The sequence below is a fragment of the Conger conger genome, chromosome 8, assembly GCF_963514075.1.
Source record: "Conger conger chromosome 8, fConCon1.1, whole genome shotgun sequence".
Taxonomy (NCBI): Eukaryota; Metazoa; Chordata; class Actinopteri; order Anguilliformes; family Congridae; genus Conger; species Conger conger.
The window spans coordinates 15,272,866-15,287,450 of record NC_083767.1 but is presented as its reverse complement, the minus strand read 5'-3'; the positions used below and the strand labels follow the sequence as shown (position 1 = coordinate 15,287,450).

Here is a 14,585-nt window from a genome sequence, read left to right as displayed (position 1 = left end):
AGTATTGCTTCCCGTTTTCATCTTTTGGATTAGAGAGTCTCCTGTATGTCCAGTTTGATTGGTTACACTGTCTTGTTTCAATGGCTTTGCCCGCACATGTAGAATGTGGCCATTATTGATATTATTGAATGCTGAATTCTGATTGGTCACTTCAGGCATTCTGCAGTCTATTTCTGAATAATGAGCGCTGCTATAGGTAACAGACCTTAATGCACTTTTCATATCGCTCCACAGAAACTGTAACGCGCATCACTTTAACATTTGTGCAAAGAACGTTGGAGTCCACTGTTAACATGCCTTGTATCTAACTCTAATACTCTAATACGCCAATGCTAGATCAATATTTTGTGTCAGATCAATTTCTTTTGTAAGGTCATTAGCTGTGTAACAAGCGTGATAATCTACTCCGAGGTGGTCTGCCTTTGAAGAAGAATGACCTTCGTGGAGGCTGTCCCCTCCCCTCCCCTCTCCACTTCACATCGAGGGTTCTTCACATCGGTCATTCGTTTTTCATAGCTCACCACCTCATTACGGATTATCTCTTTTACTTTTGTACCACTGTGGTGTAGAAGTCCGAGATCTGTATTAGCAGGACATTTGAATGCAATTTGGGACCATATGTACCACACTGCTGATGTGTTTTTGAGTGAGGTACAGCATGTGGTAAATCAGGTTAAATACATAGCTTTTATACATTTTTACATTTACATTTACATTTTAGTCATTTGGCAGACGCTTTTAATCCAAAGCGACTCACAAGTGCATAGGTTCTTCCACAAGTCATACCACAAGTTATACCTGTAGTTTTACAAGTGAACCGAAATGTTCGATATTTTATTTAACATTCCCTTTGTTACGTTACATTATATTACAGTTATTTAGCTGTCACTTTATCCCAAGCGACTTATAGTTGATTAGGCTAAGCAGGGGCCAGTTCCCCCCTGGAGCAATGTGAGGTTAAGGGCCTTGTTCAACGGCCCAACAGCTGATCTTATATTGGCCTCACTGGAGCTTGAACCGCCAACCCGCTTCCCCGGTTCCAGTCTAGCACCTTAGCCACTAGGCTATAGGCTGTGAACTGACCATCTCAACATGTAGAGATGAATAGCTGTTTCAGGTGAGAGCGTCTGATCCCCTTGTTGGTGCAGGCAGCTATTGTTCACTCTGGGACATCCCGCTATGGGGCACCACAGACCCCCCCCCCCCCCCCCCCCCCGCCTCTCACCCCCCGCCTCTCACCCAAACGGACGGTCATATCAATGTCACGCTACGCTCTCACACAAAGCACCATGCAGATCTACGGTGGGCATGAAGGCTCTGTAATATATGCAGAAATGAAGACTGACACCATTTAATTTAGGTTTTAATCTCTTGCAAAAGCTGTCACAATACAGTCTTTTTTTCTTCCCTGGGACAGGAGGAAATGAATAAGGAATGGTCACCTAGCCTAATGCTACTAGAACATAGTACCAAGGGAAAAATAATAAACCTGATTACAATCACAAGCACGTTTGCATATATACACTACTATTTACACGATTATCTAATCAGCCAATTGTGTGGCAGCAGTGCAATGCGTACAATCATGCAGATATGGGTCAGGAGCTTCGAATAAAGTTCACATCAACCATCAGAATTTGGAAAAATGTGGAACCGTGGAATGATTGTTGTTGCCAGACAGAGTGGTTTGAGTATCTCAGAAACTGTTGATCCTGGGATTTTTAAACCACATCCATGAGCAGTAGTTCTGCTGGCAGAAACGCCTTCTTAATGAGGGTGGTCAGTGGAGAAGGGCCAGACTGGTCCAGGCTGACAAGAAGGTGAACACACAACACATCCTCTAAGTGGATAGGCTAAAGCAGCAGAAGACTTAATAAGTCAAAAAAAATAAGTCTAATAAATACCTAATAAAGTGCTCACAGTGACTGTATATTCAAACAACAAAAACATGTCCTTGTTGAGACTAAGGTAATGATGGCTATGTAGTAGAGATATCAGATGATTAATTAGTTAGCCTAAAGTGAACTTACCAAGGGAAGAAAGCATCTGCCTAATTAACACAAAAGTTTTTTTTTTGTATATGGGGGTGTGGGGTGTGGGGGGGCGGGCAAATTAACCCCTTGGAGGCCTGGAGAAAACCCCCTTCTGTTTCTTCAGCGTTTCTTTGCCTTTGTGTGAAAGAAAGATAATGAGTTCCTAAGACTCGGTGTCCTCGTCGGCAAACAAACTTTCCCCTTGTACCACGCCGTGGAGAGAGATTAGACAAAAGGAATGCAGATTAGACGCCGCTATGCCTGAATGCGCGAGAAGCAATTCTCTCACCCCCAGGGTATCCCCCCCCCCACCCGGTTTAAAGGGGTGTCTTATTCGATGTGGCAGTGCAACCCCCGTTATCCCCCCCCTCCCCCGCTCCCTGTCAGAGGCATCGGCTCTGATTGGCTTTTTTCCGGCGGAGGCCGGAGCCCCCGCTGCTAGCTCCGGGGCAAAATGGCGGCAGGCGCACTTTCTCGCTCGCGCCTTCTTTCTCTGCGCTGAATAAGACATTTTGTGGTGGGAGTTTGTGGAGTACAGAGCCCCTCAGACACAGATAGGGGGCACTTCCAGCAAGATTGCAAATGAGTTCCCTCGATCCCCCCCCCCCGTCACGAGTATTGCTGTTGAACGCCCTTGAAGACCCTGCTAGTTAGCGTGTGTGCTTTCCACACAAGCCCGCTCTGTGCCCGGTGCTTGCCCAGCGAGGGTCCTTGTCGCAGTCGTTCGGGGCGGGCGGTCGCACAAGCGCGCTCAGTTCGCTGCACACATACTAGCATTCATGCCGTCGCGCACAATCGCAGGCATTGAGTGCCAGGCTGGTGATGGGGTAGTATGCGCTGTCAGCGGTGTGTGTGTGTGTGTGTGTGTGTGTGTGTGTGTGTGCGCGCGCGCTAGCTTTAAACCCACAGCTTCCACGAAGGCGCCAGACACCTTTTTACACCCTGTCAACGCTTTCCCTTAACTGCTACATTTCGCTTATTCCGCAAATGGGCACTTAATGCCGCGCCTTTATGTTTGGCCGGTTTGAGATGGTGGTGACTGCTGGGCTGTTTGGTTTTCCACACAAACACCCTGTGTGCCCAGGCTGTGTGAGAGGACCATTTAGGGCCTTACATACACTGCCCTGCATTCAGTTCTCCTGCAATGAGCTTTCTATGTGTGTTCAGGTCCTCTGTTCAGGCTCCTATCTGTGTGTTCAGCTCCTATATGTGTGTTCAGGCTCATCTCTGTGTGTTCAGGCTCTTATCTGTGTGTTCAGCTCCTATCTGTGTGTTCAGATAGTTCTCCTAGTTTCAGGTTTCTCTCTGATCATCTACCACTGTGTTCAGGTATTCCACCCTCCTGCATGGTGGAAGGGATATTCTCAAACTAGCATTCTATTATTTTCCCTTATTTATTTAATTTTCTCATATCCTGTGCTTTAAGCTGCTTAAAGTATAAAGCTGTCATCTTGAATGTTGGCTTGGAATAGTAAAGCAAATTTCAAGCAGCTCCTGCTGAATAATAATGAAGGAAGATTAACTTATCTAGCTGTACCTGTAAGTCATGTGTTGGTGCTGATACTTCTGCTTTAGGTGTGTGTGTGCTCGCCCGTGTGTGTGTGTGTGTGTGTGTGTCTGTGTGTGTGTCTCTGTGTCATTGGAGCTGAGGGGGTGTTTTTAGCACATCCCAATATGCCATGACAGGACTCCTGGGTGCGAGTAAGAGCTTTCAAAATAGAACCAAACAAAATGTGCTGCAGTTCTGCAGGTATTTCTCTAATGTATTGTATAATGTAGTGTGCATCTGCGCTATTGAAGAGTGTGAAAGTTAGGCGTATTCCCAGCGGTTTCTGCTTTTGTACGTGTGATGAGCTCTTGACTGTGCAGGGCTGGTCTGACTGGTGGGGCGGTGGGGGTGTGTGAATCTGGGGGCTCGCTGGCTGAAAGCAGGGATCAGACTCTAAGCCCACTTCCTGAATGGAAAGCAGATTGGTGGCTCAGGGACGTTGGAGCTGAAAGATTTGGGACGGCGTGTCCTTTTACCCCCGGCCTCTGTGTGCTCTCCTCACTGCTGCCACTGTGTGTTTAGCAGTTACTGTGTGCGGGTTCCACTGTTCCTCCATGGGATTCACACACACACACACACACACACACACACGCATGCACACACACACACACACACACACGCATGCACATACACACACATGCATACACACACACACACACACACGCATGCATACACAGACGCATACACACACACACACACACACACACACACACATGCATACACACACACACACACACACAATCACTCTCTCACACACACGCATGCACATACACAGACACACACACACGCACACACACACAGATGCACACATGTACCCGTATACACACGCACACGCACACAGGAACATATGCAGTACACACACACATGCGCACACACACATACACATAGGTACTCACATACACACACACAACACACAAGCACATGCATGCACACAGATACTGCCACACCGATGGACACACGCAAATACACATACAGTGCGCACACGCACACATAAACATATGCAGATACACACACACATACACACACACAACTCCCTATATCTCCTAGGCCGGTATACACAGTGCCTGTGTTCAAGTCTTACACTTTGAGTGCTGATCAAGGGTCAGTTTGCGTTTCCGTTCATAATGGATAGGAATGAGCGATAGAGAGCGGAAATCTGATCCCAGATCAGTAATGCCTCTCTGAGACGTTATGAATATGACTCCAGAATGAGAATGTGACATGGTCAGATCAGCACTTGCAGGCCAAAGGATGACAAAACATGGATGCCTGATAGCTTGTTTGGGTGGGCAGTTTTTAATGGAATTTTTCACTTGGTAGCTACATTTTACAGACTGCCTTTGCTGATACGTCAAGAAGATGTGAGTATCACCTCTCATACTGTAATGTGCCGCTAATGGAAAAGATTTTCTATATTATTACATTTATTCAGAAAGGCACCTGATCCACACAATGTAGGCAAAACGTTGAAGGACTCCACAGCACACATTACATAATTGAGGAATATTGGTTTCTAAATGGACCGTCCAAGAGTGCCAACTAGCAATATCCACTGAAAAATGGCTTCAAATGGACATCCATTAGTGCAAGCCTGTCTCGTGGTGATGCATCTTCTGCAGCCATGATCTAATTGAAGTAAACAGAGTTACCAGCTGTTGGAAAGATGACCTCACCAGTATCTGAAGGATCTGATTCCAAAGTGGGGTTTAATCTACTGGGATGGGAACGTGCTTTGCTTTAATAATAGTCATTTGATCCTGGAAAAGACTCAAAACCCATTTAAAGTACCCAACCTCCTCTTTAAGCGTAGTGTTGGTTGGAAGGCTGAATGTGTATGTAGGAAGAGGGTCTTTGTCACAGTGTAATCAATAATGCAGTTTGTTTAGAAAGAAGTGCGTATTTTGCAATGTCTAGGCAGATTTTTTAAGTGTTGGGTTGCTGACGGTGAAAGAAAACAGTAAGCCAACTATGGAATGGGGAAAACAAACAGTAATACAACTGTAGATCTAGGATAGGGTATTGGCAGTCCACTATGACACGTATGCATGGCGTCTTTCCAAGTAATCGATCAGCTTTCAAAAACAGCCTGCTTTGATGGCGTTTTTTTAAGCCCCGATAAATATTCAGCTCCAAAAAAGAAAAAAACTGTCAAAGAGCCCTTAGAAATTAATTATAAACACACCTCATGAGCAAAACGTGACCTGTCTTGTCAGCCTTTTTAAGTTTGGTATGAAGCAAAGTCCTAGTGGAAATGTTTTTGAAATATGCATTCGCGTCTTGTTGTCGTGGATCCCCCTCCCCGCCCCGGCCGGCCCCCTCCGGTGGTGCTAAAAAGCTCCCGGGGGTGAGCCGACTGCTGCCTGCGCTCGATAAACATTTCAAAAGGTTGTCTGAAAGCAGATGACCCAGTTCAGTCAGGCTGCATCGGCGCTCGCCATTTTTTCTGCCTCCTTACCTTTTTTTCCGCGGCGAGACCGCGCGATTAATATTTCACTCGCCTCCTCCGATGGAGGCGAGGAGCGGGAGAGGAGGCGCGGCTCTTCCAGCGCTCCACGGAGAGGGGAGGACTGTGGGAGTGTGGAGATGTTCATTAGCATGACTGTGAGGGAGGGGGGGGGGGGAGCGGAGTGAAGGGTTCTGGGTAATCCGGCTCTCCGAGATAGGAGATTGACTGGTACACAGTGTATTCTTGCTGTGTTATTCAAGCTTGTGTGTGTGTGTGTGTGTGTGTGTGTGTGCGCATGCGTCATTGCTGACTTCTTCTTAAATTCTGCAGTTCTGCATCTTAATTCAGTGTTACCATTTCCACAGAAATCATTCACTGGACGTAAACACAGATACTGAAACCCTGAGATGTAAAAGCCTTTTTAGTAGCCTCCATTTCAGAGCCACTGAGTAAAGCACGAAATTAAGCGCATAATTCTTCTCATGGCTGTATTGTGTGTGAATCATTTAGAGTGCCTTTGCTGGTGTGCATGGTAAAATTGCTTCATTTGGCTAGATCATTCATTCACTTGAGTGCGAAGGTCACAGTCCTTTGACATGTTATGGCTTTTAAAGGGTCATTTTTGCTGTCTTTTTCAGTCTTAATGTGTGTGAGTATGGTTTGGTCTCTGTGTGTTTATGTGTGTGTGTTTATTCACTGTTGTGTGTATAGGTGTGTGTGTCCGGGTGCATTTATGTGTGTGTATACATGCTTGTGTGGTCTCTGATTTTTTATAATGCCTCTTTGTTTCTCTCTCTTCCCAGCCCTGATGACGTTGGTTCCTGCTGGTACATCCTCCTGTCTGGCTCCGTGTTCATCAAAGAGTCCATGTTCCTTCCCAGAAGCAGGTAGGTCCTCAGCACTAGTAAGTTTGAAGCACTTTATCACTGAATTAAAAGTAAGCAGAATTTTGCATTGGACATTTCTCTAAACAGTACAAAGCCCCAACAGCATTGATGAAAGTCCTGGTTCCAAGGTACTGCCCGTAAACTGCGAATCAAACTATAAAGACATTTCAACTGTCATGGTCTGTGTGCTTTGACGTGGTCTTTCGGCATGCGTAAATCCATCCCCTCAAGGATGGTGTTCTCTTAAATGTCATTCACTCATTGCTGTTACATTAATCAAATGATCTCTTGGCCTGACAAATCCAAGGTTAGTCTAGGTGATTGAAGCTGTCCCAGTCAGGCAGTGCAGGACTCTGTAGGTCTGTCTCTAATGTGTGAAATTAAACTGCAGTAGGCTACTGCCACTCCGTCAAGGCTCCTTGCACTCAGGTGAATCCACAGCTTTTTGTGCCATTTGTGCTCCCAGCATCCCGTGCTCTGAGAGACATGAGCAGGCAGGCACATTTATTCACAGGTGTTTTCTCAGTTTGATTAGTCCGTCTTTGCTGTTTACCAGTATGTTTGACCGTTACACAGTGTAACCATAATCCCAATCAGAGTCTGCCATTTTGTTGTGTATTTTACTGTCTCTGGGCCCTATGATGTATTGAAAGATCAGCACCCTCCAGCAGCCTCCTCGTCCATTAAACAGTGTGTAAAAACACTTCTGTGTGCTCCAGTGTTCCTTGTTTTTGGGCTAGTCCCTGCAAAGTTGTCCGGGTCTTTCACTATACTGTGAATGTAATGTTTGCATGGGTTTGTGATTGTCTTCTGCCTAGGTGCTGAAGGTAAGTGCATCTGTACTTCAGTCGTATGCTACATAGATGTTATAGGTTATAGGAATCCCAAGTTGGTTGGGAGCAGTGTTCCCTCTGCAGCAACCATAAAACCAATTCCCTGGGTCTGTGTTGGGGACGCCATGCTTTCAGAGATCTCCTGGTTTGAATATTCTACAATTCCCTAGCTCATATTGTGAAGAGGTTCTTGGTCTCTGGCTCTTTCATGCTGAGCCATTTGATCCTTCCTCAGTTCAACAGTTTCACTGAAATCCCTGCCTCTCCATCTCAGCCGGTGCACAGTGCTTAGCTGTAAAATGTCTGCTATGGCTTACCGTGGTGGTGCTGCACATTAACCCCCCTCATAAGAGTGGCCCGCTCATTCACAAGTGCGTTATTTCCGTTATTCTCCTCGATGAACACACGGCTTTCGCCCTTCTGTTGTCCCCCTGCAATAATAACGGGATTATGCAAATGGGGGTGTGTGGATACTTTATCGGATCAATTAAACACTGTGTATATGATAATGCGATGTAAATGACTGATATGTGCGATACCAAAGCAGGTGTTCAATAGTCTTTCTGTATTCGACACCAAAGGGCTAATGAAAAGAACCCATCACACTGGTGGTGATGAATGAAATAATGGTTGCGGAGGGTTCAGATTCGGTTACTGACTGTCGATTGGCTCATAATCAGCATATCATTACCAAACCGTTTTTAATCACTAAACTGGACATGGGTTTTTGTGCTCTCCTTGCTATGGTTTCAGCTTGAAAAATGATTTGTGTTCTGTCTCTGATTTGACCAATGTCTTCGGCTGAATAAATATACAAACATTTGAACTGTTGACAGTTGTTACAATGAAGTGAATTATTATCAGTATTAGTTTGATGCAGGCTGTTATACTGTGTGTAGACATTTCTTTAGCACAAATTGCCCTGTTACATTAAATACTTTGAGACAACACAGCATAAGTGGATTCAAATTCAGTTCAAAGAGCAGTCATCACTCAATTCAAAGAACATTCTGGGTAAATAGTGCTGCACAATAACAAAAGCAAATTTACTTAGCGATGCCTTGCAGTTAATATTAGTGTTGGGAATACTGTCAAACCAATCACTTGTCACTAGTTTCAGTACGAATGCACACTTTCAGTGCAAATTAGACTTCAGGCACAGTCTAAAAGGTACTGTAGGATATGTCCACAGAAAGCAGTTGAAATTGGCAAGTGATTGTGTCCTTATCTTGATTGACAGCTCACTCGGTCATTCAAGGGTGAGCAAACAGAAAAGAGCCATGGTTTAGGACACTGACATTTAGAGAGATGTCAGTTGTTCCAGAAGGTTCACCTATTCTTCTCGTTTTATATTGTCATCTGGTAATGAAAGGTGGTGGGTTGTGTCCCCCCCCTCCCCCCCTCAAATGTTTGAGATACTCAAACGGCAAACAGTATTAGAAGATATAACTGACAATTGTATCTGTCTGGTCAAGATCCAAACAAGAATAGGGCTCTTTCCATTTTTACAAATCCACAACAAAGTACCAGGCATGTTTAACAATCAAATCTGTCAACACACTGATGTGGTGTCCCTAGCGCATGTCATGAATGTCCGTTACTTTAAACTAAGCGATATTTCATGTCCTGTGTCCCTTATTTAATTTACTGTTGTTGGCTGGGCAGCATTTAAATGCTTCCCTCAAAATCAATTCTGACACTAGGAACTTATGAGGCCACAGTAAGAATGAGTGCAGCTCGCAAGTGTGGAGTAGTGCAGTCTCAAATGAGGTCAAGGGCTACCTTCTACTTTTCCACACCACAGCTGGATATCCTTCAGCTAACCATAAACTAGCCAACACCACGGTATCTTCAAGTGAGGAGGAGGACCGCTTCGGTAATTTAAGAGTTGGGAACAGACAAGCACCTTGTGCTATTAAAAAAGCTTGAAGCAACAACAGTTGTCAGCACAGAAATAGCACTGTGAAATATCCCTTGAAATGCAAATGTCTTCTTTTTCCCCTTTCAGTCTTTTTCTGATAAATTATTGAAAATAGTTTCACACGGATCAAAAGCTTCAAAGGCCACTCGTAGGTATTCATGGAAAAAGAGCATCCAGTTTAACAGCGACATGAAAAATGTTTATAATATGTTTGAGTGGGCACATCGCGATTTCGAATGCTGCTCGCTATTCCGTGCTAAGCACTTGTGTCAAGGCTTCACGTTCAGCCGAAAGCCCTTAATGAGCCTGATGTGCTTTGATGTGCTGTAAATGCGAGAGCTAGCTGTGGCCGTACTTTCTCCGCCGATGAAGAAAAAACCTTTTTTAGTTTTTCATTAACTCTGCCTCTCAAGCGCCAAGTCTTCACTGTAAACTAAACGCTGCTAAAGCTGGTTGGACTAGCCTCTCGTTGGAGAAAAGTAGCGTTTTATTTCCAGGCCTGAGTTCCATTTTGGGCAGGTCAGGAAGTGAATACAGATCGAGTTCATAGACTGGCTCGAAATGGAATTTTCCTATAGCCTTGGTTATTACCATTCATTACTGACCTGTTTCAGCTACTTGCATAGTTCTGACAGGAACCCCAATTGATTTTACACAGATGAATTTGTACTCAGAAAAAACGCTTGGCTTTCCCAGCTAACAAAACGTTCTGGCAATGTTGCTGCGGTGTAGCGGCGGTGTTAGAACATTGACAAAACATTCCAGTAACATTGTGAGATCGGTTTGTGTCAGGAGTAGTAGTTGCAGCAGCAGTATGATCTGCGGTGAGCTCCTTTGCCAAACTGTAGATCAGCCCTATCTCCCACCCTTTGCAATTGGGATCAGATCATATCTTAAGTTCTATGGCCTGAGGAAGCTAGGCTCATAAAACTCCTCCAAGTGTTGAGATTTAGGGGATAGCAGCCATGTGTTGAGATAACGGAAATTACAGCCAAGTGTTGAGATAAGGGGAATTACAGCCCAGTGTTCAGATAAAGGGAATGAAAACTCAGCAGTGGCTGAGCCTCAAAAAGCAGTGGTTTTGATGGGGCTTGAATCCGGAACCTTCTTGATGCTGGTCAGTGACAACCCACCTTGTTACCATTACACAACCTTTACTGGTAGTTTACCTCTACTTAAAGACAAGCTGAAACCGAAATTCTGATGTATATGCGAGTGAAAATCTTTTGGGGGAATTTTTGCGGGCTGGGTAGTTGATTTGACTGAAATCAAATGAGGAAGGGGAAGACGAAAGATTGGACTTGAGGAAATTTTTTATTTTAATGTCTTTAAAGGCCATACTATGCTGGATTTTCACCTTGAGAATATTCTAAAACAAAAATGCTCAGTCATTTCTATGATACACTGGCCCTGTGTCTGTGTTCACTTCTGTCCAATACCTTGCTTGTCGACTTGTATTTGTTATTTTTAAAAACTTCTGAACGTGGCTGTGTTGCATCTGAAAAGCATGTGTCTAATGCACTGAACTCATGGCAAGAGGAGATGATTGGCTACTAGAGTGGTGTGCTGAGTTTGCAAGAGATTAGCCTTTGTGGCTAACCATTATCTAATCAAGTGGCTGGCCAGCTTTCAGTAACATTAATTAGCTGGCGTGTTATTATAAGCTTGTTTTTTTAATGTCAACTGGCTGGCCGTGATAGCTTGGTCCGGCTAAAGTTATCTAACTAAATACAAATACAAGTAATGTCAGTTCGTTAATTGCCATGTGTGGAAAGTGACTACTGAAGTTGATGTTTTATGAATCATATTAGGCTTCTCAGCTCATTGCTAATGAATACTTGGTACAGGCATGCAAACATCCTCACTTCATTTTTCTGTTTCTCAAAAACAACCTCTCTATAAGGCTGTAAACAAGCATTCTGAGTAGCTGGGTAGAGACTGGCCTGCATTAAGGTCAAGACACTACGGCATGGGAGCACACACACACACACACACACATGCACAGACATGCGTGCAGACACACACACACACACACACACACACACACGCAAGCACATACATAGACAGGGAAATACACACGCACACTTAGTGAGCATGCACACAAACACGTAGACGGACACAAATGCACTCGCACACACACACACACACACACGCACACACACAGACGCGTGCAGACACACACACACACACGCAAGCACATACATAAACAAGGACATACACATGCACACATAGTGAGCATACACACAAACACGTAGATGGACACAAACACACAAACACACGCACACGCACACACAAACACACGCGCACACACAAACACACACACAGTGAGAGGTGCAGAGGTCAGCCATGCAGGAAATGAGCAGTCCACTGGAATGTTGGCTGCAGTCCTTAGCACGTTGGGGCCATGGGGCCAGAGCATACACACACACACACACACACACACACATACGCCTAGCCCAGCCCAGCCCAGCCCAGCCCAGCCCCTGTCCCAGCACCACAGAGGGTGTGAGCGGAGAGACGCACTTGCAGCGAGCCAAGCTGTTGTAGAAAGAGCACACCGTGGATCTGAGCGACAGGGAGAGGAGAGACATGGCCAGCGTACACATTTCCGGATCTTTCCAGAGCCAGCACCGAGCATTTGAGTGACAGCAGCCGATTACAAATTTGTGCTTCTGCTGCCAGTGTGAGGGTAAGCACTGCAGTTAGTTTATATATCTGTGGAACTGCCTGGGGGTATGCGTTTATACTTTCAGCTAAGAAGTCCCCACTTTTAAAGAGGGCATCTGGCATAAGCAATTTGTACTCACTAAAGCTTAGCTTTTTGACAGGTGGCAAGAAAGTGAGAGTGTTATTTAAGTCAAGTCTGTGTTGTTGGTAAATGGGCACCAGGAAAACCTAGTATGTGGTTATTTATGCTGTGCTATAAAAACACAAAATCTGCCCATTGCATTTGAAAGCAAGTGCCCCAAGGAAGTTGTAGCTTGCTTTGCCATATGTTGGTGTTGTGATTGCAATTCCTTTTAAATTGTGGATCTGAAATGTATTGCGATGCTTTCAAAGAAGGGAAAATCAAGGGGGGCGGTTTGGTAAGTGTTGTTACGGCGTGTTTCGATAAGCGTGATGCCAAGAAGTATTTTGGGTGATGAAAGTGGTGAGTCATTGGTCAGGTCTTTGATATGGTGTCAGCTGCTAATAAAAACGAGGCACTCGTGTTTGTGTTCCTTGCTCACTCGCGTATTCTGGAACAGTGACAAACCTTCGGCTACTTTTGCCATCGAGCTGGAGCACCTATGCAGAAGGACATTTATTCCTAGTTTTTTTTTTTTTTTTTTTTTGCTTTGATATAAAACTTTCTGGACACTTTTTATTTTTTATTTGTATTACTCTGTTCCCAAGACCATTCATTTCTATTTTCAATATGTACAAATCATGTTCTGTCTTGACACTCAGCATTTCTACCCTTCTTTATACTTTATAAGGAAAGAGAGGGAACACTTGTGCTTTGGTGTGTGTGGAGCTGGTTTAAATCTCACCCTGGGGATTGGCCCCTGACCTGTTGATGTGGAGCTGTCTGTGTGGCTGTACGTTACTCTGACCTTCTCTTGCTTGTGAGACTGTGTAATTTACTGGGCGATTGTGTGCTATCTTGAGATCGACCGGTAGGACGCCGTGCTGTAGGAGTTTAATTTTCACATGGCGCGATTCGCGTCTTCCCCCCAAAACCACGCAGACCTCTGTTAACCTTTTCAGTCCCAAGCCCAATAAGAAGTGGCTCCACCCAAATCCAAAGGTGTTTTGGCTTTGCTTGAGAACATTTGGTAGGGTTTTAATAGGGCTACAAAACCATAGTATAGAAGTCGTTTTGACTGGTTGAAAAGGTATCGGGTCGAGAATGCCGTACGGGATTTTATGGTATTTACGCTTGCGTGCCATACGGCACTCTTGGGTCTGAAAGGGTTCATGACGGTGCAGAATTTTTCCGCCTTGGTCCGTTTGGCGAGCGGTCCAGAGGACCGTCAGACCGTCTCCACGGCGTTTGGCGGCGTTCGAGCGAGCGAGGAGCGCTTGATAGACGAGTTTACATTCCTGAGCTGCCGAGTCCGACTGTTGTGTAACAGGAATGCGGGAGCCCCGGGGGGAGGGGGGTCCCTCCACAAAAACACCCCAGAGTCCGTCTTTCCGTCTTGGGAAAAATGCAATGGGGCGTGACGTCATGCTCGGTTCAGAGACCCGGTGACCTGCTCTGCCTCTCTCCAGCAGGAAGTTTGCGATGCAGATGTCCTTTGTACAACCGCTGTGGAATTTTAACCATGACGAACGGTATCGCGATGTGCCGAATGAGGTGCCAGCGCGTCTTTAGAGAATGGAGTGTACCGGCTGTGTCCGAAATGAAGCCCCGTGACATAGCATTTTGTGTCCTGTCTTCCATCAAAGTAATCACGAGTCTCTCTTTTTAGAAGACCAGCTCGTTCAAATTTGAGAGAGGTTTTTTGTTTTGTAGATATTTCTGAAAACTGCATCGTTCTTGGGCTTTCTTTAACGGCGAATGGCAACGCGAGCTCCGTCATGTGCTTTAACTTAGCATTTTTGGAATATTCCAGAAGGGAGAGAATTTTACTGATGTTTCCAAAATATTTTGGAATTTGGAAGTGAACGCTAGCTTTGATGCTCCTCGTTTTATTGGCAAGAAGAGACGAGCCCCAGACGTCTGGCTTTTTAGCATCGTGTCAGGTGTAACACCGTCTGTGTGCAGGGCAGAAGTCCACAGTGGAAGGATATTCTGGATTGGTCTCCCTGGCTAATTCCTCATTTGCCTCTCTCTGATAGTTGAAACGGATCATTAGTCGGGCTCTCAAACAAGTCTCGGAGGCATCTGCTCATATCAAATACCATCCAGAATGAAGTATGTTTACATA

At 45.1% G+C, this 14,585-nt stretch overlaps 1 protein-coding gene across 4 annotated transcripts in view; it reads left to right on the top strand.

The window, feature by feature from the left end:
- The window catches only part of LOC133135026 (rap guanine nucleotide exchange factor 2-like), a 94,486-nt gene that overhangs the window by 28,261 nt on the left and 51,640 nt on the right, over window positions 1–14,585 (top strand). For all 4 annotated transcript variants that reach the window (XM_061251762.1, XM_061251759.1, XM_061251761.1 and 1 more), the window contains exon 4: window positions 6,832–6,915. In XM_061251762.1, coding sequence (XP_061107746.1) covers window positions 6,832–6,915 — 84 coding nt within the window. The remainder of the gene's footprint in view (window positions 1–6,831; window positions 6,916–14,585) is intronic.